Raw genomic sequence first — 26,438 nt, 5'->3', positions numbered from 1 at the left:
TCTAGGATGATATATGTCTTTGTTAAGTGCTTGACTGGTGAATGACAGACACCGTGCAGTGCTTTTCGACTGCCATGAGACACATGCAATGCGAATCTCTTTCAGGCGGGATGGAATAATGCCACAATTCCGATCTCATTGTCATGCCCAACAGATCCGTCACATCTGAATCTGGACCACACCACATCAATGAACGTTCAAGTCAACGTCAATATCTCCATTACGATGGGACAGTCCACGCATCGGCAAGATCCATGGTAAAGGAGTTCGGATGAGAAGGGCAGACAACGAAATCCAGTCATGCACCACTTGACGTAATGCGTGACGTAATGTGTGACGTAATGGAGGTCAAGAATTCTGTCCGTGTGGTTATAAAACTCCGTGTCCCTCGGCCATTGTCGATAGCCTTCAACCTTCATCTGAAATGCAACTTGCCCTGCGGCCCTGCGGCCCCGCGTTCACTGTCACTTGCCCCCCTGCAGCCGCCCGCTCTCTAGCACTGGCCACAGACGTCCCCCAGGGTGATATATGCATTTGTTGAGTTTTTGATTAGTGGACGATGACATCCTGGGCGACGCCCGTGGTAGGGCTCCGCTCTGTGGCGCCAGGATTCATCCAGTCGCTGCTATATTCGTACTGTTGTGACCTGATGTTTGAATTCATCATTGTAGGATCGCAACGCCCGGTGTTGTCGAGTGTAGTGAAGCTCGGGAAGGGCTCGTATTGTTTGAGCTGGGGCAGCGATGGATCGTTTGACCACTCCTTCAGATGCTTAGCATGTTGAGATGCTTGTTGTTGGAAATGCCTCGTAGGCCTGGTCGTATCTCTGGAAGCATCAGTACTGGTAATCAATGCAGGTGTGGTGGGATTCTGACTCACACTCGGAGAACATGTTGCCGGCAGGCAGTCACCCGCGGTGTATCAGTCGGTGAGTATACTTGGTTGATAAGCATGAATAACTGGTGGTACCAAAGGACGGTAGGAGTTCGACAGGGGATGATTCTGCCACCGCCTAGGTGGCATTATTATTTATTCTCGCTCAGGCTTACATTCCTTTTTCTTTTTCTCTCATCAGGTGCACAGGTCTGAGCACATGGCGAGGGCTTTCCACAGCCCCGCGTCCTCTTGTTCAGAGATCGTGTACTTATTTGGCGGTGAAGGCAGGTCACTACCAGTGGGAGTTCGACAGGGAATCCGTCCGTTGGAGGACGTGAAGGTTGGCTGGAGGACGTGAAAGTCAGTTGAATGTAGACAAAGAGGTGGCTGGTAGACGCCGTGCACTTACTGTATATCACAGGTGTCGCCCAAGAAGACAAAGGGTTTGGCGTTTGCTGGGTATTTGCTCCAGTCTTGATTGTGATGGAAGGACCATCGCAAATATCATTGTTACCACCACCCTCCCGTACTGAAGGCGTATTTACTGTGCATCTGCGCTCGTCTTGATTGTGATGGAAGGACCATTGTAAATGTCATCGTCACCACCACCCTGAGCTAGAGGAATCTTAGCTTCGAAACGTTTTGTCAATCAAGGAAAGTAAGGCGTACCCAACACCTGGGTGGCGGGAATGATGAATCGAGGGAAGTTATGGTCTTTTAAGACCAGCGGATAGCTGTAAAGGTCAGTATGTGATGTGACAGACAGCAAGGATTGCTTGAGGTAAGGCAGAGGTGTGAGGGTGAGGGTAAGGGCGACGTCGTCCACAACGACACACAAGATAGAAAGAAAAAGGGACGGAGGGCGTGGATGGTAACGTCACTGACCTGCAATGCAATATTAAAAGAGGATAGAAGGCGTGATGTCGGCCCGGGGCCGACCCCTGGTCAATCTTGCTGACGTTTCGGAACGCCAGGTTGGCCGTATCCTGTAAGTTTGGGAACGAGATGGCTAGGTCACGGCCAATCTGGCGTTCCGAAACGACGGGAGGCAGGTAACATTGTTCAGGTAAGGGTGGTTAATATATTGGTCGTTAAAATAGGTGCTGATAATGATGTAGAATTGTTATTGATATTCATGCTCCCAACAGCCGACTCTGCGAGTCCCGCAGGTAGAACGCACCGTTGGCGTCTGGAGAGGGAACGAGGATAGAAGGTGTGTGAAGGTAAATGTGGGATTGATTGTCTCATTAAGTACTATGGAAGTGCTGAAGCCACGTAATGGCCGCGTAATGGCCGCGCAATAGGCCGCGTAATAGCTATAGAAGGCAAGTGCCACAGGCACTGATGCAATCGCATGCAGTATTGAGGTGTTGAAGGCACCTGCCATGGAGAATCCACAACCAGGCGGCTTAGGGCGACAATGCAGGACACCATAGACCCAGCCACGTTGGAAAGAGAAGGCTTGTCAATCTTGCTGACGTTCGGAACGTCAGCTTGGTAGCATTGAGGGACTTGGTACTCTGTGAGGCAGGGGTTGTTGTTGATAGTCATGCTCTATATAGCTGAATCTATGACTCCGCAGGTAGCTAACGTGATAGGTATTCCCTTTGGCCTTGAGGAATGTCTGAATGGTGTCACCAGTGGCGTTTGGGAGTGCTTGCTTAGTAGCTATTTTCTTCTACTGGCTCCTCTCTGAGGGTATCTCAAGACTAACCCTTCGTTTCCCCTTCTTGTGACTCCCCCTTGAGAGCGTCCGCAAGATTAACCGTTCGTTTCCTCTTCTTGTGACTAGTTGAATGATAGGGTAATGCGGTAAACGACGTATTCGTACATGCGGTGGAATATTTGGCGCGACGTCTTCAGGGCGTCAATGATGGCCGATAGACCAGGTGCGAGGGAAACAATGTCTGCTGATCGAGCTGCATCACGCGCTTTGTAGACCATGTCCAACAAGATGTGGATGGGTGAGAACCCTCCTGCGCTTGATACCAACTGGGCTGGAAGTGCTCCGGGGCGGTAGAATTACCGTACTAGTTGCACAAGTTATGCTCCAGCTGGTCAACGAGTGGACGAGGGTAACTGACCTGGGCGTACGCCTGACTAGCACTGATGTGTGGCTCGGGCTCGAGGCGTTCAGACTTCATGACACGCTCGAATTCGACTTGGTGGGCTTGAAGCCGGTACGGCGCTATGGTAATCTTGAGGTTCCGGATGAATGCAGCCATCTTAAATAAGATCTTGCTGTCCATGGGAGAGTCCAGCTTTACCCGCAAGCCGTCTTTACCCGTCTCCACCCGTCTTTACCCGCAGGCCGTTGAGGGACTGTTTGTTAGAGGATGTGCATCTTCGCATTCAGTCCTGACGTCATTCAGTCCCAGACATTCTGTGTAGAGATATCTATCTTTATGTCTTTGTTTCTTTGTTTCTTTTGACCAATCTAAGGCATGAAGGCCTCCACCTGGATGCTTCCAGGTTGGCCATTTGTCATTCAGTGCCTCGCGAAGGTGTTTGGCATCATCGCTGGTCTTCCAGGTTGGAAATGCTCCGAGACAGGAGCAAGGGAGGTGGGATAGGCAGTGTCAGGGGATGTGCACCAGCAGGTGAAGGAGTGGACAGGGGTGCATGAACAAGGCGTGATCGCGGAGACTGTAGCCTCCAAAAGACAATGGAGAACGCCAGTGACAAAGGCTTTATCAGTGAGGGCGATCTCTTGTTCAATGACATCCAGGAGGGAAGAGACACTAATGGATCTTTGTTTCTGTTGAGAACGAGTACATTGGAGGACGCCCCCGACACGTCTCCTTCCGTTGTCAACGTCTCCCTCCGTTATGCAACTCTTGAATAATTCCTGCAAGCATGCGATGCAAAAGACGTGTCTTAATGGTACTCTCTCCCCTCCCCGGATGGGACTTCCTCCGGCTCTTCATTCGTGCTCGCCGTCTTTGATGCGATGCTTGTCTAGCGAGTAGATCACTTTTTGACCTGCGATGAGTATACAGCCCTCCTTTAGTCGGTAATTCGCCAGTTACCTCTGGGCTGAGACTCAGCCAGCTTCGACAATCTTCTGACCTTGAATCTCGTTTGTGGCGGATCCAAGTCAATGTCGGCCATATCGCCAGAAATTCTACATTTGGCGTTGGATCGGGTAGACTTGGTCGACTCTGAGGTCAAGAGTTGGCTGGTTGAATGTGGTAGGTCTGTCGTGCATTGTCAACTTACTGACACCCTCGTTAGTGTTCGGGAGTGCTTTACTGGCGTCTGCGTTGACCTTGGGCGACTCCAGGTCGATTTTACTGACGTTGCGGACACTCAGGGGTGACCGTCCTGGAGATGGGGGATGGAGAACATGAGGCGCGAAGCTGCTGCCCCCTGTAATGAGGAGAAAATGAGGCGCGAAGCTGCTAACAGCCCCGAAACGAGTGAGGCGCGAAGCTGCTGCCCCCTTTCCCCCCCCGGCCGGTGGCGACTCGTAAAAAACTTTTGAGTAGTACAGTGCTTCTTGGCCTTCTTCGCCTTCGATCCCGTCGTCATTCAGTCCTAGACACTCAATATGTCTATCGAGAAGGGACTCGATGGCGGACCTTTCATGCATGGTAATCTGACTGCCGTCTGCGTTAGTGCTGGGGAGTGCTTGCTCAGTAGCCATTTCTCCCACTGGCTCTACTCCTCAACAGCGCGTAACTTTGTAATTGTGGTTATAGAACTCTTTCAAGTATCTGTAAGTCCGGATACTCTCGACGGCGTCCAGCGCCTCGAGTAACTGCAAGTCCGGATGCTCCTTAACCGCATCCAGCCGAGAGAAGGTCTGAACGAAATGAGCCGGTTTTCCCTGGTCAGGTACATAACTGTGAGATATCTCGAGAATGCGACTGAATCGCTTCCGACTCTGCGACGACATTAAAATTGAACGAAGGTAATTCGCACTGAGAGTGAGCCCGTTGAACGCCACGGAATGCTGGTTGGTAGTTTTCGTCACAATGCGGATCTCCATATTCCAATCCAGATATGGAAGGCTTGTGGTCAAATACAGGCGAATGGACTCGGACAGCAAGAGTTGATCACGCGGGCTTCGGCTTGTGTTTGGAAAGAATGCACTCGAGTGACCACTCGAGTGACTTGAGCCACACGTTCGGCGTGAGGTGGTCGACGTCTGAGAATTATCTTTTTCGTCTTTCGATCGTCGATCGAGGTGGTCCTGCTCGGAAGGAGGAGGTCTCTCAATCACCTAGTGGCTCCAAGGAGTAAGTCGCTCCTCAACGGCGTCCAGCGCCTTGAGTAAATGTAAGTATGGGTGTCGGCGGCGTCCAGCGCCCCAAGGGACTTCAAGTCCGGATGCTCTTCAACGGCATCTAGCCGAGAGAAGGGCAGATCGATGTCGACACCTTCATACAAATCCCAATATTTTTCCTCGATAGCGAGGATCATGAGGATAGGTGAAGGTCTGAATGTGCTGTGGTGGTTTTCCTTGGTCGGGCACATAACTATCAGGAATTTCCAGAATGCGACTGAATCGCCTACTCTGCGACCTCGAAATTCCCGACGGTTATGTGCCCGACCAGGAAGGTAAGATAGCCAAGGTCGGAGGGTAGAAGTAAGTTGGAGTTGTTGGCTGGGATCCTTCCCGGCCTCCAAAGAATCTGGAGGCTGCGAGGCCGCCAGTGACCGAGGTTTGTAACAGGAAGGCCGGGAAGGATCCCAGCCTCCAGGGAATCTGGTTGTAACAGGGAGGCCGGGAAGGATCCCAGCCTCCAAGGAATCTGGGGACCAGGGACAATGTCCCCTAGAGCGATACAGCGGGCTCTGCCGCCGGCTCGGCCACCTTCTGTGGATCGGGTATGTAACCTGTGGAAGATTCGAAGACGGTGACGTGGATCGAATGACTCCTCGCACCTGTGGGACAATCAACCACCGCGCGGGTGTTGATTCCCGTTGTCGAGGTACTGCAGTTGTAGCAGCCACGGTATGTGGTGCTAAGTGGATTGTCCTCGGGTCGACCATGAAGACGACATTTCCGACGATAGCCTGAACTTTACTCTCACGATCGAACCAGATGAAGGTATGTACAAGAGTGGTGGCATCGTGTTCAACTTTGCCATCAACCAGAACTTCCGGCACGATCCGCCGAAGGTCAAATGCACTCAGAAGATCTATCATCTAAGCCTCCTGTTCAGCTCCGACGGCCTTCTGGCCTTGAATTTCGTTTGTGGCGGGTCCGAGTCAACATTGGCAATTCGCCAGTTGTGTCTGGCGCCACCTCACCAGGTGTTGACCCCCGTTGTCGAGAGTCTGTATTTGGTGCAAAGGGTCGCCGCAGTTGTAGCAACCACTGTCCATGGTGTTGACTGGCGTTGACGACGACGTTGTTAGAGGGCGATACCGCAGTTGCAACAGCGGCGGTCCATGGCGTTGACCAGCTTTGTCGACCGGCGGTGCCTGATGCGATGAATCCCGCAGGTATAGCAGCCTCTGTCCATGATGTTGGACGGTGGATGTGAGGCGTCAGGTGTGATCTTGTTCAAGGACGGGGACAACGAAGGCCATGGTTTTGAGTCAAAGAGTCTAGTAGTGCACAGTGAAGCATTAGTTTGTGTGAAGTGCAGCCAGTGACGGTGAGACTGAGAGAGGTGCAGAGGAGGAAAAGGACTCACTTTGTCGATGGACATTGAAACTCTTTGCTGTCTGAAAGGAAAGCAATGCCACAATGTGATTAGATTGAGTCCGCAGAGTCATCCTGACGCGTCGTGAGCGACAACACGACGCAGGTCCATACTTTCGTGGACTTACTCTGCTCCTGTGTCAATGGATTCTGGTGGACGACACCCTGGCGATGTCCTGGACATGTCGTGTATTGAGAGACGCGTTTGCGTGGGAGGTGCTGTCTGGACAATGACATGATGCATCAAGAGGGAGATGTACACAAAGGAAAAGGATACACAAAGGGAGGCCGAATGTGCTGAAAGATGCAGAGATGCAGCGATGCAGAAAAGAGGGAGAGTGGGAGACATGCAGCAGAGAGAGGAGTGCAGAGATTCAGCAGAAAAGAAAGAGGCTCGCTTTGTTGACAGACAACTTGGAAGAACCACTGTTGATGCAACCACGACAACAAACACTGACGTATGTTGGTCGTTGCTTGTGCATTGACGCCTGGTGCAAACAAGCTTTCTTGTGCAGACTCCGGATAGGTGGATGAGTGGGTGTGTGGGTCCGCGGGTCAAGCTTTCTCCGACCCCGAAATCACGTGCGGGGAACGATATGTTCGGAGATAGTCGGGGCATCAAGGGCTGTTCGGGGTTACCCGGAGTTACTCCGGATTAACTCCGTGGCTCCGGATTAACTCCGGAACCATGCGCGGGGACACGCGGGTCCAGCTCCTGTCAGACATGGTCGAGTCAGCACCCGCGACATGAACGCGACACGAATTCACGTGCAGTCGTACCCAACGTCGTACCAAAGTGGCGTTCTTTGTGTAACCTTGTTCCACGTCGTCGCTGTGAGGAAGCTGCAGCAAAGGCAAAGAGATGGACACGCAGATGCAGAGATTGTGAAAGAGACAGACAAAGAAACGCAGGCGCAGAGACGCGCCAGAAGGTCAGGAGTTCACGTCAAGATATGCAGACATACAGACATTGTCTTTGACTCTCGCAACTTTCTTACAAATGCGGATAGGTAAATACAGACATGGAAACACCGACACGGAGATACCGACACAGTTGCAGACACAGAGACACAGATGCGGAGACATAAGAGAAACAGAGACAGAGACAGAGACAGACGCAGGCAAACAGACATCTGGAGGTGAGGAGTTGAGGAGTTCAGAATCTCAGGGAAAGGCATACAGATGTGACATATATCATGTCTGTTTCGCAACATCCTCCAACGTGGTCCTGATTCTGTGACTTTCTGCGTCATCGTCGTTGTGAGGACTTTCAGATGCAGAAGCGCGTCAACAATGCACTCAAAGATGTGGAGTTATGAGTCCATTGTTTTGATCCTCGCAACGTCCTTCAACATCACCGTCGCGAGGAGATGGAGATACAGAGGCACTTACCTCCTTTTGCCTGCAGTGTGGCCTCATCTTTTCTGCAGGAGTTTTGGCCTGTGCGCGGGCGATGGGGTATGATGGAAGTCCACATACCCGCGTAGAGCCGTGACGTGCATGGCGTCGGCTCTGCAATTTGCTTCACCATCGTGCCGCCTGACATCACCGTGGTGAAAGGTCGCAGAGACACAGACAGCTGTGCCCTTTTTTCGACAGAGTCCGGGAACCCAGGGAAAAAGTGCAGATAGGATAGAATGTCTTGACGATGCAGTTTCCTTGATCATCATCTTCTTTGACATGGTCGTCGTGATAACTAGTAGATGTCGGCGAGCTTGCTCTGGTTTTGCAGATGACTCCCCCGCTTTCTGGCAGCCGACTCGACTCTCGGGCAACAAGGACGCGTCAAGATCCCATGCCAAGTCGAACGTACATGGCATTGACCTTGCAACATTGTTTCCTTGGCCATTTTCGTGGTGAAAAATTGTAGATACAGAGGCCATTACCTCGCATTCTGCAGAATATTCTTCTTTTCTCTGCAGAGTTCTCTGTTGGGTGCCTCGTTATCTACGCAGCGGCCGGACGCGTCAGCGGTTGGTGTTTAGCTACGACCTGCACTACTTTGACTGCTTCAACTTCACTGTTGTTCCCGTGAGGGAGTTGCTGGTACAGAGACATTTAACCCCTTGTCCTCCAGTGAGCCTTTCTTTTTCTTGCAGAATACGCGCTCTTTGTTGCAGAATCTTCTCCTTTTATTTGTCGAAGACTCTCCTTTTCTCTGCAAACTCTTTTTCGACGCGGCAACAAGGCATTCCATGGGATTGCCTGAAGACGAGTGTGTGTGGCGTGCCATCTTGAATATATCTTCATTTACATCATCGTCATGAAGGATTACATACAGAGGCAGCTGGATCGTTTTCTGCAAGGTATTCTCCTTTTTCTACAAAAGAATCTCCCTTTTCTGCAGAAAACTCTCCTTTTTCCACATCCTTTTGATACAGAGTCTTCTACTTTTTGCCTGCGGATGCTCTACTTCTGTAAAACATTCCCCTTTTGGTTTGGCAGAGTACTCGAGGAGTTTTCTTGTTTCTACTCCTCCATTATCTACATGGTATATATCTTCTGCTTTCTACAGGGTCGCGTTGTCTTTTCCTGCAGGAAAATGTTCTATTTTCGGGAGCGTATCCCCCCTTTTGCTACAGAATGCTCTTTCTTTCTACAGACTTACCACTCTGCGCGACAGGGACCCGTCATGGACTCACCTGCAGTGACCCCGGGCAGACGTGACGGGGACGGTCCTGACTTTTGAACCCGGTTGTGAGCACGGTGCAGAGCAGTGGAAGCCGCCTCCCACCGTTCTCTGCGCGCTCCTCGGTCAAATGGTCTCTTTTCTGGTTTCCTTTGTTCCTTTTCTCTCTCTCTCTCTCAGGGACGCACCAGTTGAACTTTACAGACACGAGTGTTTTCTGAATTCATTGTCTTTGTTTTGCTAGAACTCCATACCCAGAAGTCAGTGAGTTTCCTTTGCTCTGCAAGCTGTCGAATCATCTCTCCACAGATTCCGATCCGAAATCATTACTCTACCCAGCATTTCAGATCTCGACATCATCACGCTTGGACGTCTCTTTTCTAGACCGAAGTCATTGCCCTCCTCAGCATTTCAGACCTCGACATCATCACGCCTGCACGTCTCTTTTCTAGACCGAAGTCATTGCTCTTTGACTACGTACACTGTCGAGCGTGCACGACTCTTTTCCAGACCGAAGTCATTGCCCACCCAGCGTTCAGATCTCGACATCATCACGATTGAACGTCTCTTGTCTAGTCCGAAGTCATTGCTCTCGCAACTACGTACACTGTCGAGCGTGCACGACTCTTTTCCAGACCGAAGCCATTGCTCTCGCAACTACGTTCAGTTCTCACCATTTTCCCATTTGAACATCTCTTCGCCCACCAGGCCGTCAGTACTGCTCCTCGTGCACCTCGTCTTACTCGAACCTTCATTTGGGACAGTTCGACGCCATTCTCTCACCACAATGGAATCAACCGGCCATGAGATGTTCCCTGTATCTCTTCAAAGAAACCCCGGACCCATCCAAACACCATTCACTCTCCGCCAGCTATACCAGACGGGTAAACTGAGGAAATCAGGGCTGATGGAGCAGCCAGAGGCCAGCCAATATCTAAATAAAAAGATTTGTGCAATACGGGGCAACGTTGTCCAGCTCCCCGTCGATGGGGTTATTACGGCCGCCAATACTGAACTCTCAGGAAGTCATTGGGCCAACAACATCGACAGTGCCGTCCACCAAGCTGGTGGCCAGGAACTACGCCAGGCGTGCCGTGCTCTGAGAGGCTGTGCGGTCGGTTCAGCCAAGGCCACCAACGGCCACGGACTTGCCGCAACGTGGCTAATTCACGCCGTGGCGCCTGTCTTCGGCAGCGCCATGCAAGGCGAGCGTGGACTGCAACTCAGGTCTGCATATCTGGATGGAATGCGATGCGCCGTTGACCATCGCTGCCGAACGATTGCTATTTCGTGCCTGTCAATCGGGCCGTATGGCTTTCCGACTGGGACGTCGGCATTGATTGCTTTTGAAGCAATCAAAGAGTTCCTGCTGGGACCCAGTGGCCATAGCCTCAGAAGGGTGGTCCTTGTTGTGACTACCCCCCACGAGGCGGAGGTGTACGCGCGGTGCTTGCCGTACGTGTCCCCTTGCATCCCTCTCGTTGCTGTACTGTGCTAACTTTGTATCTGATCTAGTCGATACTTTCCTCCGACCCGGTCCGACCTGGGTCTGCCCCCAACCGAGCCACTCCTCCCCGCCCTCACTTTCCAACCTTGGGGCCCCTCGGGCTACAGGAATTCTGGCCCGTATGGCCAGATTTTTTGCCACCCGGCCGTAGGAGATGGGCAGAACGGGGTCCGACCGGAAGATGAAAGAGTCCCTCTCGAGATAGAGGACAATGACCACGCCGAGGACCCGGTCAGCATCATCGCAGGCATCAAGGACACCTTTCGCGGTTGGTTTGCTTGCTTTTGATTCATTGTCGACAACATCTGACAACCGCACGATCAACTTTTTTTGCACGTTTACATGGGCGAACGTTTTCACTTTGAACCCTTGGTTCTTGACCCAGAGAGATGCCGTGGGGCCAATTGCGACGTTATACGGGGAGAAGTGCTCTTCCAGGCAGGGCACAGTATGGATCTTGGAAGAATGATGGTCACCCCACACACTACATTTTATTCATTGTGTGTTGACCCCATGATCATGACCATCGAGTGGTCGTGTTGGTCGTCTGTGCAAGCCTCGGTTCCTATCCGAGTGTACTTCTTCCTTGCTTTTACAGGTGTTACTGCTCGCGGAATGGCGACATTGGTATGGTTTAACTGAGGGAGGACTGAGACCTGATAATCGATATCTGATAGTACAATGGCTGATACTTACTTACCCCCCTGATTTCTCATGGTAAACAGCCCGCTGGTGGTTGTCTGGTCCGGTGTGGTCGCTGTGAAACCATCTTTTCTGCAGATGGCACTTCTCGGGTCTTTTCCCCCTCCCCTGGCTGATATCTCCAAGGATCGCGGAATGGACCAAAAAACATTTTGGAGGCGAGGGGGGGGGGGGCGCACCACAGACATCACGGACGATTACATAAGCAACTATGTTTTTCTGGTGTCGTCGGCCTCTCCCCCCCCTCCTAAGTGCGAATCGCATGCGTTTCGCATGGGAAACGCATATGCTAACCATGCGTTTAGCATGCGAATCGCGTGTTTTTTTGGTGGCGCATGCGAATCGCATGCGAAACGCATGAGAAACGTATGCGAGAAGCATGCGCCACCAAAAAAGGGGTGCGGCAGCCTTGATAATATATACTGCGGTGGCTGTTGCGGTCCGCTTGCTAACTGCTACAGTGTCTGCCACCGTCAAAGTTCTAGACTGAGCAGTGACGAGGCGATAGAGGCTTGGAAGCGAAAGTCGAGTTCGACAAGGTCTGGCTGGGAATGGACAGCGAAAGAACTTTAGGAAATGTTCCGGGCATGTATGTTGGGCTCGACTGTCGATAACAATGTTCATCGCACGCGCTTGGGACTGTGATCCAACGCTCGCGGCATGCGATCTTGGACCTGCCGTCTAAATTGCAGGAACATCGCGACACCGACAAATATCGATCGCCGATTTGCATCTCAAGACGTCATTACCCAAACCTTGGCACATCTCAACCACCGCAGATCGTCGTTGAAAGAGTGAACGAGGCAGACATTATGACATATGTCGACAGTTCCTTGCAGACCCGACAGGCGATTTTCATGGCCTCTCACGGAGGATCACATCTCGGTCGCAAGGCATATTTCTCCGGGCTTTTCTTGCCATTCAAAGAGGCTCAAGAGAATGGCGAGCCGCCGAACAGGCGTCAAAAAATCATCGATCATGTGCTTCAGCGTTTGGAAGAATCATTCCAGAATCTCGTGGACTCTATACCACGAGAGAAACGCGAAAGTTGCAAGCTCATGATATGATGGGTGCTTTACACGAAGCGCTCTCTTTCCCTCTCGGAACTTTGCGATCCTCTGGCATTTAGGCAGAGATTCAACGTATTCGGGGAATTTTATTCGGCCTGCAGAAATGAGGAAACTGCTCGCTGCGAGTACAAGATGCCTCGTCGAGGCCGCGGAAATTGGAAAGTCCGGGTATACTCATTTGCAAGCGTAAGCCTCTTATCGTGTCCAATTCATCCACGAATCGGTCCGAGAATACATCCTGCACCAACGGATTGCCACTACTCACAGCTCCACCTCGATGTGGTATGAGATCGGCGCTGCGCACAATGTCCTCGCGCTTTCGTGTCTCAATCATATCACGGCAGTGTACGTCGATACGGGAACCATAGAGACCATGGTGGAACGCTGGAAAGGTTGGCGCTACACCAGGTCCACGGAATCTATGCGGGACTGGAGTTTCCTGGACTACAGGATTAGGTTCGGCCTCGAGCATGCTGAGCTGGCAGAAGTTCATTGCTTTCCACAATCACAGATCTTCGAAAGCACCGCGAGTGCATCCCGTGCGACTGCCGTTTCCCCGCGGTGGGAATCTTTCACAAGTATCTTCAGCAAAATCCACGCGGGGGATTATTGGCGGCAGGAGAACAAACATCTTTGGAGCAGATTCGATTCCTACTCCACTGTCATTTGACTCCACTGTCATTTGCATGTGCTTTCATCCTCGATTCCGAGATCCACTGCCTTGTGACCCGCAATCAAACTTTAATGAGACGACAGGACTACCGAGAGCACTTTGTGTGACTGCAACCACGGGAAACGAGAAGAGCGTTCTTCTACCCTTGCAATCAGGCGTCGACGTCGACTACGACGACCGTCGTTCGGAAGTCCGTTAGACCTGTCGCTTGCTTCTAAACGAGATGACCTCGTCCCAATTTTATCGAGACATGGAGCCAAGGTACCCAAGGGTGATCGAAAGCGCAGTCCACTTGTCGCTGCGACAACGTATGCCTCCCTGAATAACCTCCATCTCCTACTCAACCACGGGGCGACCCCTTTTGCCAATATTAGCCTTCGGGATGGCTCGGTCGTCGCGTCGCTTCGCGTCATATTGGTCTTCAAAGATCAGGTTCGTTGCCTTCGTTCATTCATTCATTCACTTATCTTTCTGTGTATCTATCCAGCTTCCTCTGTGAAGTAATGAGCCGGCCTTTCTTGTCGACTAAACTACTTAACCTCTCTCTTCTTTCTAGTGCCACCTTCCTCGGCTTCAGCATGCTGTATCTATTCACCTCGACCTACACGTATATTATACGGCGATGTACTAAAGTCGCGGCCTCGGCCCTGGTCTCTAATACTTTCGTTCGGTACGTCGTCGCCGGGACCGTGGTCGTGCTGTCGACCCCCAGGTTCGAGAACCTCGGCGCGCATTCGCCAGCTTCAGCTTAGCGCCTCATTTATGCACTCCTGCCTGGACTTAACATCAATATTAGGGGGGTGTAGAGGGGGGGGTTCACTATAGTATACGAAAAACTTTTTTTAACCTTTTTTTTTTCGCTGTTTTTAGGTATAGTGTAGGCGGGAAAGGGTTTTAGGGGTAGGAGGAGGGGGAGGGAGGTTCACTATAGAATACGAAAAAACTTTTTTAGCCCTTTTTTCCCATCATTTCTCACTAAAGTACGACGAAAAAAAATTTTAGACGTTCTTTTTAAGACTAAAATACGATAAAGAATTTTTTTAGGGTATTTTTAGAGGACTTTTAACTATATCTCGATAAGAAAACCTTTATCTAGCAAATCTTTAGCTAAGCTAGTATTACCGGTAAAACTAAACGGATAGCTACACTTCTAATTAGTTAACCTTATCGGTACTTATCGATTAACTAACGAAAAGATAGATAACGTGACTTTTCTAGATCTTAGTTATTCCGATCCTTACTCTAACGAGTTTACTTTCCATTCCGCCTCGTCGCCGTCGCCGCTCTTTAACTAACTTAACTTCCATTAATAACAACATTAGCTTGATCATTAACAGCCTCATTTCATCGTTCTATAGCATAGAATCCATCTGTGAATAACCCTAATTAAAAACGCGTAGTTAATCGCTTCGCTGGCGTCTTGAGGAGTGCCTGAAGGGTCTACGCCTCACAGTCTATTATAAGTGTTCGACATGGTTATCTAATCGATTTAAGACTAAAGATCGCTTTAGTCTGTTCTCTCTACTTCCGGTCTTCGGTGCGAATGCAGCAATCTCTACGGAGGCACGTCTATAGAAATCTTGGGTATGCAACGCAGTAGCTGCCGCCAGAGAAAGGGATATTGCCTTCATGGAAACACTATTTGCCGAGGCGGAACGTCAACGGCTCCCCTTTCAATGTTACATGAGAGCACATTTCCAGGCAGTCCTATGGCGGAAAGCTCAACATGCGCAACTCGAATCAACAATTGCGAGACAATTTAATAGTCGCCGTACGATCTCTCTCGGCATGAAAACTTTTAGCAGTAGAACGATTCAAATAGGTATGTATGCAGAGGCTTTGATTAGCGGTCTGAAGGTTTTAATACAAGACAGGGCAGGCCCACCACCTGACCAAATGTTCCCGTCCACAATCGAGGCCCTGCTCCGGATTGAAATTTTCCACTTTAAGGTCACTATCGCGCCACACGAAGATCTGCTGCGAACTGAAGGGCTTCTTCGAGCTGCACCGTCTCCACCATCTAGTGTTACAGTACCAGCCACCGCGATACCCTCCTACCCGTCTCCCCTTTACAATGGGAAACCACTCTCTGATTTTACCGACCGTCGGGTCCGCTCTACCGAGGAGATCGAAAGCTTAGGGCTTGACTTGGGACGAGATTCTACGATATCTTGCGCGCGATTTCAGCTGCACCATAGCCCCTGTCGCATTCAGAGAGACAGCTTTGGACGATACAAAAACAATTTCTTACAAACCTTGGCGAAGTATCCATGGACTCTCCGTCAAAGACCTGCGGCCGTTACTGAAATCAGGTTGGTCGAATCAGCTCTCATCCCGATCAGTTTTTCAACGCTATGGCTGGCTCGAGAAGAGATGACAGACAGTATTCGCAAAGGACATCGCGGATGGGCAAAGAAGGGAGGAAATTTTGATGTACTATACGCAAACAATCTGGAAAAGAGAGAATACGAATGCGTTGAGCTTATGGACAAGAGATCTTGACCTGAGGAGGCCATGGTCGGGGAGGGCGACTGTGGTCTTCAGGCTTCAGGCAGTCAATTTGGCACACAACTACGATGTTTATGCTGCCTGCGCTGCCTACGCTGCTCACGACCTTCTCTGTGCTCTGAGAAGAGAGTTCAGTAGTGCTGGGTAACAGTACGACCTTCCGACACAGCAAGTCTTGTAGCGTCGCGTCCTTGTTTGTCACCGAGAATGGCTAGACGCCTGATTTGGCGCTGGGGCGAGACATGGAGGCCAAACGACGATGCCGGGGTTTATTGATGTATCTGGTAAGCCAACGTCTCCCGAGTTCTTTTTCGCCGTCAAATGTCCGAATTGGCCTGATTGACATGGTCTGTGACAGTGTGTTCTGTCCGGTGCTTCTAGCTCTGCACTCCATATGGCTGGAGTTCTCGGACATCTTTCTCCCCCATGTCGGAATCAGACGAATTTCCTCTCCTACGCGATAGCTCGAGGAGAGAACGAGACGTCAATTCAGGCAGATTGGCAGATGCAACTCGGAGCTTCTTTGTGGGCAGGGGAGGCATTACGCCAATGGACAACATGGGAATTACCGCATCCTCGCCTCCGAATCATCTATTGCGAATAGCTACGGAAATCTCTGGTACGTTACAGCGTGGATCAACCAAGTTTTTGACGCCACCGCCGACTGATTCTCTGTAGTGTGTGGTATCTAACTTGAATTGCGTTTTGTTCAGACGTTGACCGCATTTTCAGTCGTCGAGGTCTTGCATCCCCCTGCCGCACTCACAAACCAGAGCGTGAGAGCCATCGTCCTCAAGCTCGCTTTCCGACCCCGACGCTATCTCTGTCGGCGCTGCACTTTGTATCGCTGTATCATAAGTCTGTATGGCTATCATCCGAGTCACTTCCGGTCAGGAGGTGATCCTCTTTGTCCGCCTGCAACATCTCATCCACCAATGTGTGTTCAAGCCAAGCCAGCTCCATCCTCTGATCCGAGATTTTTTTGGGTTTATCCGATTTTTATTTTGAGTTTCGACTTGAGCCTCAACTCAACAAGGTTTTTTTGTTCTGTTTGAGTTTCTTCAGTGCTGATTTAAGTTTCTCGCCAAAGTCGGGCTACTTACCTCGTCCTGCGCTCAACGTCAAGTCATTGTGCCGGAGCTTCTGCGTCATCTGGGAACCCCCCCCCCTAGAGGCTCCTGTGTTGTCTCCTCGTTCCGAACTTGACCGTCTGGAGGGAGGGACGACCTTTGGGCCACCGCCCCGACGTGGTCAGCGAGCTGAGGGGACCCCAATTTCACGTTGAGCCATACGCGAGAGCCGGACGCAAAGCACCATGCGGCGGACGCGGACCATCCTGAGCCGTTGGCGAGCCAAATTGAGCCGTGCGCGAGCCATCCCGAGCCGGAGGTTTGCTTCCCTGAGCCGGACTTGAGTCACCCTGAGCCGGAGGCAAATTGCCCTGACTAAAAGCACCGCGAGGTCAGGTGGGAGTGAAGCGAGTTGGGCATAGAGATCTTGGAGGTCGAGATTTTGGGCGTCGAGATTTTGGGCGTTGAGATTCCAGTCGTCAGCCATGATAGTCTGATAGTCGGTACCTGGTAGCTCGTGGTTAACGGCCCGCTGCTGGTGGTGTTGCGTTGAGTGAGTGAGGTGTGTCAAACCTTGATTCCTGCAGAGTGCATTCGCTAAGTATGAGTCTCCCTCTTGACTGACACCTGATAACTAATGTCGTACGACGATCGGTTGAGGTTCAGTGGTGAGAGATTTAGTAGTGAGAGTTTTGGTAGTGAGAGGTTCGGTGGTGAGAGGTTCGGTGGTGAGAGGTTCGGTGGTGAGAGGTTCGGTGGTGAGAGGTTCGGTGGTGAGAGGTTCGGTGGTGAAAGGTTCGGTGGTGAAAGGTTCCTTCCTTGGTCGGGTAGACGATTACATAAGCATCCATGTTTTTCCGGCTTTTCTGGTGTCGTCGGCCCCACCCCCCCTCCTAAGTGCGTTTCGCATACGTTCCGCATCCGGAACGCATATGCTAACTATGCGTTTAGCATGCGAATCGCGTGGTTTTTTGGTGGCGCATGCGAAACGCAGGCTAGACGCATAAGAAACGCATGCGAGAAGCATGCGCCACCAAAAAGGGGTGCGGCAGCCTTAATAATATGTGCTGCGGTGGCTGTTGCGGTCCGCGTGCTAACTGCTACAGTATCTGCCACCGTATTGCCTGAATATCTATGGGAGAACCTGTTGTAAACAGCCGTTTACGGCTGATAGTGGCATTTATGGTATTCTGGCTGCAAAACCTTGATTCCTTCAGATGAAACTCTCGGGTTGTGAGTCTCTCTGTCTCCCCTCGACTGATATCTCATGCCTGGAATATAATACATGATATTCTCGTGGCTAATACCTACTACCTGACGCCCAAGGCCCATTACTCGCTGGTGCGTGGTGCGTGGTGTGATGGCAGTATGGTGAGTGAGCCGCGTCAAACCTTAATCCCTGTCAGAGTACCTCGCGCAGGGTACGAGTTTTGTGGTATTCAGCGGCGACAAGCGCTGGCCTTGGTACCCGCAGCCACTCACCCTCCTCATGCTTCTCATCAGCCGTCCTCAGTCCCGTTTCTGGGCCCCTCTGTCATTGGATGCTCACGTCATACCTCTCAGGTATCTCTCTTTGAGGATGTGGAAAGTTTACACGACTAACAGCGAGGGTATAGTTTCGGGAACCCAAGGTTCGAAACTGGGACTCCTTGCAAAGACGCTGGATGCAATCTCTCGCGACCCAGGCCCGCCGTCCAAGATGGAGTGTGTCACCCATGTTGCATTCACCCTAGCGACCCCTTCTCCTGATGGCGACTCACACGCCGTACACGTTGCGTCGTCCCTATCATTCCGCCTTCATGTCGGCCGTGCCTCCTCCCACCTGCCCGTCGCCCTACTGTTCCTTTACAATCGCGTCCCAGCATTCCAGTCAACTTTCACACCATGGGGAAAAAGCGGACTCCCGAGGAAACTCCTCGCAGAGCCAAAGAGAAGGGCGCTAGACGAGATACCGGTATTGTTGATGGCAAACCACATTTTATGAAGATTAAGCTGCGAATGAAGAAAAACTATGACAAACAGGTAGCCTTTTGGCACCAGTATACAACTTGGATCCGCCGCAGGACAGGTTACTGATAAGGTCTAATAGATTCGTGCAAGAGAGCCGGGAGGAGAACCCTGTCACACCTCCCCTATCTCTATACGATCTGCGCTCGTTAAAACAGTTCGTGAGGGCAATGGCATACGGGATTGACGGCGCAGAAGGGATTGATGAGGGCTGCATGGAGACCGTACGTAAGTATTGGAACTCCTTTACGACTGGATGGCGCCGGGCCAATCCTGAAAAACCTGGAATATCCGCCGGGACTGTTAGATCCGTCACAAATGTATGCTCCTTCCAGCTTTGAACTTGGGTGCAGCAGCTAAAATATGTGTGGTATATCAAAGGGCCTCTGAAGGAAGATATTGGATTGACTTGGACCAAAAGACCACGGAGATTTGCCACCAAAACTCACTTGCTCCATTTTGCCAGACAACATTGGATCACGGACTGGTCCGAATACAAGTTGCCCGCGACGAAATTGGACGATTGGCTGTTACATTTAGCCAATATTTTCCTCCTCCCGAATTAGCGAGTACATTGAATCCAACTGCCGACCAGGGAGCGGCCGCGGCCTCTACTATCGTGTGAGCATTTGCCCTTGTTGGTCAATAGAAGAGCGTCGTACGCTAATCATTGTCCTTTAGGATATCACCTATAGTGCGTTCATTAACGAACGGGAATCCCGAGTCCGCCGTTCAACTCACTCGTGATGCCAAAAACATGGCAGACAAGCCTGAGAAAGGTAGTTCAGCCACTACGAGCTCCTGATGAGATGTACTGACTTCCCGTACCCAGGCCGCAGCATACCTTGTACGAGGGTGCAGTCTCATGACGCTTTGCTTCAACCCGATGCTCCCATTCCTTACTCGCCTCCTCGTTCATGGAGCTTCCAGGGGCTATGACACGAATGAGGAGGAGCTCCTTGGACACATACCACCTGAAGAGATGTTGTAAATTACAATGGAAGGACGAGCTACTGGATACTCCGTTCTTCAAAGCCCTATCTACCCACAATTGCGAAGAGAGGATCGAAACTGCGACCGCATTGAACAGGAGACATCGGGCCTGGGGCCTTTGTACCGATTATCCCAAACCACTTACTACCCATGACCTCAGAGCTGAAGGCCTGCACTGGATTGGTACGTGTCTAACCTTCAAATTGATTTTTGAATGGGCTGACAGGATCGCCCACACAGACAAATTCTATTCTGAGTCGACGCGAATGATCCATGCTGGCCACACAGATTCGAATACTCTCCGTCGGCACTTCGTGCCCACCAATGGCGCGGATGGGTAAGATACCTACCTCTCGAGGCGGCAAAGGACGAACCATTGTTGCGGACCTCTTTCGGTGCCTCACTGTTCCTCGAAACCCCATCTATCGCAATGCCTCCCTGCAGAGAAGCAATTCGACCTGGAAAACACACCTGACTGCGTTAAACTGAGTGAAGAGATCACGACCCCAGAGGGAAAGACGGACACAGAATCCGCCAAGTGTCGACGGAAGCTATACCGCGAAAGGCGTACGTTGACAGATAAAGAGCTGCGCAATTGGCAAAAACGGCCACCGAACAGGCCAAGCGACCTACCCGGCTCTCATCGGGCGATCCTTCGATCGAATTGATTTCAAGATGCCCGAGAGAAAGAGTCTAAGCTACGATCTTTTCACACTTGACCTTCTACGAAGTCCGACAGGTCTCCATGCCCTGCACCCGATGCTCGCAATGTGTAAACACGATGAAGTCGAGTATCGGCGCGGGTGAGAATCGGACAAGTGCCGTTGCTCGAAATCACCAGGGAATAAATGCGAGGGGACTCGACAAGCCTCCTATGAATGGAAGCATATCTACACCTGCTACAAGAGAAGCTGCGAGAGCATGTTTGGCTTCACCGAACTGTGTTTTCTGTGCAACGAGTGGATTTTTGGAGAGGAAGCTTGGGAAGCCCAATGTGGCGGGCACCTGGCCCTGTTACATGAGTTCTCAATGTTCTGTGACCCTCTCACACACGGCGGAGTTCTCGCCACAGCCGGGTACTGTCCTTTCTGTCTGACAGATAAGAAGTCACCAGCGTCCGTACGCATGAAGCAGTTCCTCAATCATGGGAGTTGGCTCGACCACATCCGCAGGCACGTCACTTGCCTAGACGAAGAGAGACTGCTGAAATGCCCACACCCGCAGCTTTACCTTCTACGCCAATTGATTCGGTCAATTAGTTACAGTTCCACCTCCAAGACTCTCATGGCATTCCTTTCGTCAGAGAGACAGGGAGGCCGGAGCGAAATAGAGGCGAAAGCGAAGATGGAACACCTGCACAGAGGAAGAGCAGTCTGAGCTCTGTCCTCAAAACCGAGGCTGACGCGGACGATGAGATGGTCAAGTGGGAATATGCCTTTATCAACAACACGGTGGAAAAGATGCACGCTCGCCGACACAGCGGTGCCAAGTCATCTTCTGGCGGCTGCACTCAACTTCACACTCTACAGCACCTCGACAGGTGATGAAGTCCCTTATCCTTACGGGACGAAGCCGTCATCAGGGTGCAGTGAAGGATTGATCGATCCCGCGATCCTCCCCCAGGTAACAGAACCAGATTTGGATGTTGTCGAGGTTGTGGACCTTATCAGCATTGACGATGCGTTCTCACCGAGATTTCCCGCCATCGGAGCGACTACCAGTACGTGCTGAATACTAACATCCACGTTGTACGCATCTTTAACCACGACATAGGTGATCCAAAAAGTCCACATTACACCAATGGAGGCACAGCTCCCGAAGCTATCCTCGATCTGATGGATACAAATGTGCAACACACTGTCCAAGAAGCCATGTGCGAAGCAGCCGGAAAGAGCACCTGTCTGTCGCTGTTGAAGAATCAAATTACGATCGCCCTCTTCCTCTCCTCTCCTCTCCTCACCCCCACCCCCACCACCCCGGGTCTGAATCCCGACGACGACTAGTTTGAGGTTGAAAGACTGATCGAGAGAAGACGTATTGGCCGGAGTGTCCAGTACTTGGGTCAGATGTGGCGGTTATCCAGACAGCAAGAACACTTGGGGGGAGGAGGCGGGTATCCATCCTGGCATTGCTGCGGCTGACGAGGCTGAAACTTGTGACGAGGCTGAAACTTGTGATAGGGCTGAGCTTGCGACGAGGCTGAAACTTGTGACGAGGCTGAAATTGATGAGGCTGGCCTTGATGCTGACACTTGTGATGAGCTGAGATGGCAATGTGGCAATTCTGACAGCGAGAGCCGGGAACCGAGAATGGCCGGCTTTCAAATGATCATTGCTCTTCACCTGAGCTCCTGTTGCGGGAGCGACGAGCAAGCAACAAGTTCCGCTGTTGTACCAATGTCGATGTGAAAGCTCCTCGGGCTTGCATTGCATGGACATCACGGGCGCAGTGGGACGTGGAGTTTGATGGGTGCGGATCAGAGCAGGAAGAGAGTCATCAGCTTGACCAAGATCTAACACTAGGGCGGAATGTCTTTGATCATTTGAGCTCGCTCGGTGTATCTAATTCGCCTTCAATGACCCGCGAACCACGGCACAGGGGTCTACAGTGGCATCTTCCTCGATCTTCACGCCAGGATACATCACAGCTTTGGCGCCGACGACCACTTCCGCAGCCAGGTATACACATCATTGGCGATCCAGTACCACTTTGTTCCTTTTCGATGAACAGGGTCTTTGCAGTGGTCAGTCGTCAAGATGGTGACGCCCGGACCGACAACTGTGCGGGGACCCTGTCTCGATCGTACCGGCATCATTGTACCGTTGAAGAGCCTGCTCACATCGTTGACGCTCATACACCAAGGTCGGATCGAGGTGATCATACTGCACCGACCTCAGAGGAGCTGATGGCAGGCCGGTTACACTATTGATTGACGGCTCAAAGGCCGCATGCTGCGGAAATTACAGGATTTGAGCTGAAGGCTGAGCTTGGTAAGAAGACGGGAGATGCGGAGGGTAAGAATTGCCTCGAGTTGGCGGCCTGGGCATATCTCGTGAGTTTGACCCAGGTGGTGGTTCCGATCTACTGATCTCGCAATAAGAGGGAGGATTTTCTGAGCACCAAGAATTCTGACTCTGTTGTGACGGCCATTGTGGTTGACCAGGGCAGGGTGGTCGGTTCGGTGGCTCGCCCTGATGGGAGCTGTTACCGTACGGTGGTTGGCGCAGTCCGCTGTTGTCGTCGATCGGCACAGGCAGTGCTTGGCCGCCGATATGGTGAACACTTTGGCGATTTGGACAGGAGATCTCCAACTGCGGTCGTTTCCGTTTCTGCCCGGGCTCGTCCCTGATCGGGCGGTTGACGGTAGGTGTGGCCGTTAATCTGTGAACGACGCTCGGTGTCCCTCCGCGAGTGGTCTTGTGGGAATGACAGCCGGCGAGAGAGAGAGAGAGGTGCTGCTTTCTGCGACGACATGGTTAGTGGGGACATGACTGGCACACGACTGGTTCACCTACCGTTGCTGGAGGTGCAGTTGGCTGCGAGGAATCGTCGTGGAGCAGTGTCTGGGCTTGAAGGTCCGACAAACGATCCGTTTTGATTCATGAGCAGCTGACTTCCCTCAGCGACACCGAACACTATGAGTGTTTGTGGACAAATCTCCATCCTCCTCTTTACCAGCCACCTCTTGAACAGAACAGCAGAGACGGGGTAAGATCAAGACAGGAGGCTTTGGTGAAAACGGGCGCCGAAAAAGCCTGCCGCTTCTGTTTGGGACAGCGTCAGTAAGGTCTTCGCAACGAGAGGGATGCAAGGGGACACGTACGGCAAGCACCTGGCGTAGACTTCAGCCTCGTGTGATGGTGGGTCACATCAAGGATAACGTTTCGCAGCACATGGCCACTAGGAGACCCAGGAGGAATTTCTCTGATTGCTGCAAGAGCATTCATCGCGGCAGTTCCAGTTGGAAAGCCATAGGGGCCAGTTGACCGGCGCGAAATGGCAACCATTCGGCAGCGATGGTCAACGGCGCATTGCATCGCATTGAGATATGTGCACCTCAGCTGACAGGCACGAAATGGCACTCGTTCTGCAGCCATGTTCGACGTTCGAAGAGCACATTCACCAGAGGCTGCTTGGGATGACATATCTGGCACGCATGAAGACGGCGGAGTAAGAGGAGGGGGTTTTCATGGGCGCTTCTAGATAATCTGTCCGACCTGAGGAGAGTGTTGGGCGGCCAGGATATTTATTCAAGATGAGGCTCACCAGGCTCAGACGCAGATCCATCCGTTGGGTGAATCAAATGAGAAGGTCGCCGAAGATTTCTGTGAGGGTGAAAAGCGGATTCAGAGTGAAGAAGAGTGAAGATGAAAAGACCATCAAGCTGTGAGACTGACCTGAGGAGACTGATCTTGCCTCGGTGGGCGGCTGGTTGCACGGTACTCGGGAAACTTGGCTTTCGCCTCGTTCCTTTTTGACGTGTGTCCCTAGGGATGCAATGAAATGCCCCAGGTACGGATCCACGTTAAGTTTGTTTCCCTATTCAACACGAATACGAAAAGCGCTTATTAGATAGAGGACAGAAGTCAAGTGTCATACATAGATGCTGTATTGTTCATGTATCTATCTGCCTGTCGTATACAGTTAATCTGCTTTACTCAAAGGTGATTAGAACCGGTCCTGTCCTTCCTCCTCATGCAACAACCTCCCTATGCATACTTTCTCTCCTCGCAATACTCTCTCTCCCCTTCTTGCGACCTCCGCATTCTCCTCTTCCTTTCTGAGATATATTTCATAAGACGTCTGCTGTCGACGGCATCCTTGTCGCCGCAGGTGAGTTGTCGAGGTAAAAGTCAATAACAGGCATAAAGGCCGCGTTGAAAAGAGTGAAGACAATCCAGAAGTTCCACCTCCAAATGATACCCGGAGGGTGTTCATTTGGACGATGGCGTAGTTCGTGATCGAGTCACAGTCGCCGTGGCTGCACTCTTGATCCTCGTCGCGATTGAGTTGATCTCTGTGGGGCGCAGGCGGGGATTCCCAGCCATACTCAGACCGAATGCCATGTAGTAGATGAAGAAGAATGGGATTGATGCCGTGGCAAAGCTTTTGCTACCATCGGATGCATATTTGAACAGGATGCAGATGATGAGGAAAGAGAGGCCCTGACCGGCGGTGGACATGAGCATGAGACCGCGGCGACCCTATCGCTCCACGAGAGGGATCGAAACGGAGGAAAAGACAAAGTAGGTGAAGGCGTTGATCCATGTGACCAGATGGGCGGTATGGTTGGAGAGGCCGACTTGCTCGATGAGCACGGATGGAAGGTAATAGGATATGATGTTGACACCCTCAATTTGCTGGATAAATTGGGCTGCGGCACCGAGGATGAGCCGGCGTAACAGTTTGGTGCCCTCGTGCTTTTGGGTCTTGACAAGATCTCTCCAGCGGATGGCGTGGTCGCGCTCGTGTTGAACGCTGTCCTGGATTTCTTCCATCTGCGTCAGGACGCATGTGTCTTCGATGCCCTTGTTTTCGAGGCACGAAAGGACGAGGTTGGCTTCGTCGAGCCGGTTGTGTTGCGCCAGCCATCTAGGGCTTTCAGGGAGCCACCAGACGGTTGCGTAGATGATGACAATGAAGATGAACTGCAGAGCAAGGGGAAATCTCCAGGCGAAACCGCCGTCGATGTGGGCCACGCCAAAATTGACCCAGTTGACCATGGTGAAGCCGGCCACATGGAGCGACATTTCCAACATGACCAGTTTTCCTCGCCACTGGGCGGGCGATGTTTCGATCTGCCAGACTGGGGCAGTCGCCGTGTTGATGCCATTACCGATTCCCAGGACAATCCGACCGACGAATAGTTGAACCAGGCTGAAGGTTGCAGACGTGAGGATGACTCCCACGCAGATGACCGTCGTGCCGATATAGATTGACTTCTTTCGACCGAGGCACTCTCCCATCGCGAAGGCGATGAGAGATCCAACGAAGCACCCAATAGCATAGATGGCATTGATGGCTGAGATGATGGTCGTTCGACCCCGCAAATGGAGTTTGTCGAGGAAATCATCCGAGAGTGTGGCTCTGCTGAAGACACCCTGGTCATAGCCAGACATCAACATGTCTGCACCGCACGCCACGGTGATCCACTGGGAAACTCTGTTAGCTTGGAACGTAGTTCTGGGGGACATGGGGACCAGTCTTTATTGCCGGCAAGGGAACTTACGAAGACTAGCCATCCGCCTCTGACGCCGAAGAAGGGTTTGCTGTCGGCAGACCTAGCCATAATGAAGATGCTTTGGTATGTCGCAGCGACAGGACGAAAATCGGTAGTGTATGCAGTGCTGGTTGACCAAGGTGTGTGTTGTGTCTTGGGGAAATGAACGAGTGGACCTGTTTTCCAGTAAAGATCGAGTTCCAAGCACGGGGGAGAGACCACTGTGACTCACTGGCCTGAGCAGAGCTTTTCGCCTGTCGTCAACGGGTGTTTTCGTTGATGTTCTTTGCAAGGCAAATTGACTATTGTTGGCTGATTTTGAGAATTGGCATTTGTTGGTGGTGGTGAGAACAATCCAAAACAGATGTAGAAGCTCCCCGACAATTCTCGGGTAGGCGCTGTGCAAGTCTCGAAACGATCGAGAAGGGGCGGGTTCGTGCTTGGATTTCGTGGCTCAGGCCGGCCTCGCTCACCTCCTGTCCCAACAGTCCAGAATGCAGGAAGCAGCAAATGTGACACAGAGCGAT

General features: G+C 51.6%; 7 protein-coding genes across 7 annotated transcripts; 2 read left to right on the top strand and 5 right to left on the bottom strand.

The window, feature by feature from the left end:
- Positions 1 to 549: 549 nt before the first annotated feature.
- Positions 550 to 892, bottom strand: Z517_09354 (uncharacterized protein; the record flags this gene model as incomplete). The annotated part of the gene is made up of 2 exons (XM_013425264.1): positions 550 to 824; positions 880 to 892. 2 exons carry the CDS (start codon positions 890 to 892, stop codon positions 550 to 552), a joined length of 288 nt encoding a protein of 95 aa, XP_013280718.1.
- Positions 893 to 1,417: 525 nt separating this feature from the next.
- Z517_09353 (uncharacterized protein) lies at positions 1,418 to 3,101 on the bottom strand (the record flags this gene model as incomplete). Its single annotated transcript, XM_013425263.1, has 3 exons — positions 1,418 to 1,491; positions 1,546 to 1,610; positions 2,908 to 3,101. 3 exons carry the CDS (start codon positions 3,099 to 3,101, stop codon positions 1,418 to 1,420), a joined length of 333 nt encoding a protein of 110 aa, XP_013280717.1.
- Positions 3,102 to 3,882: 781 nt separating this feature from the next.
- On the bottom strand, positions 3,883 to 4,522 carry Z517_09352 (uncharacterized protein; the record flags this gene model as incomplete). The annotated part of the gene is made up of 2 exons (XM_013425262.1): positions 3,883 to 4,037; positions 4,096 to 4,522. The coding sequence occupies 2 exons, from the start codon at positions 4,520 to 4,522 to the stop codon at positions 3,883 to 3,885; spliced, it is 582 nt and encodes a 193-aa protein (XP_013280716.1).
- Positions 4,523 to 9,948: 5,426 nt separating this feature from the next.
- Z517_09351 (uncharacterized protein) lies at positions 9,949 to 10,956 on the top strand (the record flags this gene model as incomplete). Its single annotated transcript, XM_013425261.1, has 2 exons — positions 9,949 to 10,616; positions 10,677 to 10,956. The coding sequence occupies 2 exons, from the start codon at positions 9,949 to 9,951 to the stop codon at positions 10,954 to 10,956; spliced, it is 948 nt and encodes a 315-aa protein (XP_013280715.1).
- A 5,916-nt stretch (positions 10,957 to 16,872) lies between these two features.
- Positions 16,873 to 17,178, bottom strand: Z517_09350 (uncharacterized protein; the record flags this gene model as incomplete). The annotated part of the gene is made up of 1 exon (XM_013425260.1): positions 16,873 to 17,178. The coding sequence occupies one exon, from the start codon at positions 17,176 to 17,178 to the stop codon at positions 16,873 to 16,875; it is 306 nt and encodes a 101-aa protein (XP_013280714.1).
- Positions 17,179 to 19,633: 2,455 nt separating this feature from the next.
- Positions 19,634 to 21,694, top strand: Z517_09349 (uncharacterized protein; the record flags this gene model as incomplete). Its single annotated transcript, XM_013425259.1, has 5 exons — positions 19,634 to 19,874; positions 19,932 to 20,028; positions 20,995 to 21,231; positions 21,281 to 21,411; positions 21,465 to 21,694. 5 exons carry the CDS (start codon positions 19,634 to 19,636, stop codon positions 21,692 to 21,694), a joined length of 936 nt encoding a protein of 311 aa, XP_013280713.1.
- A 3,201-nt stretch (positions 21,695 to 24,895) lies between these two features.
- Positions 24,896 to 25,980, bottom strand: Z517_09348 (uncharacterized protein; the record flags this gene model as incomplete). The annotated part of the gene is made up of 2 exons (XM_013425258.1): positions 24,896 to 25,843; positions 25,921 to 25,980. 2 exons carry the CDS (start codon positions 25,978 to 25,980, stop codon positions 24,896 to 24,898), a joined length of 1,008 nt encoding a protein of 335 aa, XP_013280712.1.
- Between the last annotated feature and the right edge of the window lie 458 nt (positions 25,981 to 26,438).

This window comes from Fonsecaea pedrosoi (assembly GCF_000835455.1).
Source record: "Fonsecaea pedrosoi CBS 271.37 unplaced genomic scaffold supercont1.6, whole genome shotgun sequence".
Taxonomy (NCBI): Eukaryota; Fungi; Ascomycota; class Eurotiomycetes; order Chaetothyriales; family Herpotrichiellaceae; genus Fonsecaea; species Fonsecaea pedrosoi.
The sequence above is the reverse complement of the archived record's forward strand: the minus strand, read 5'-3'. Positions and strand labels throughout refer to the sequence as shown.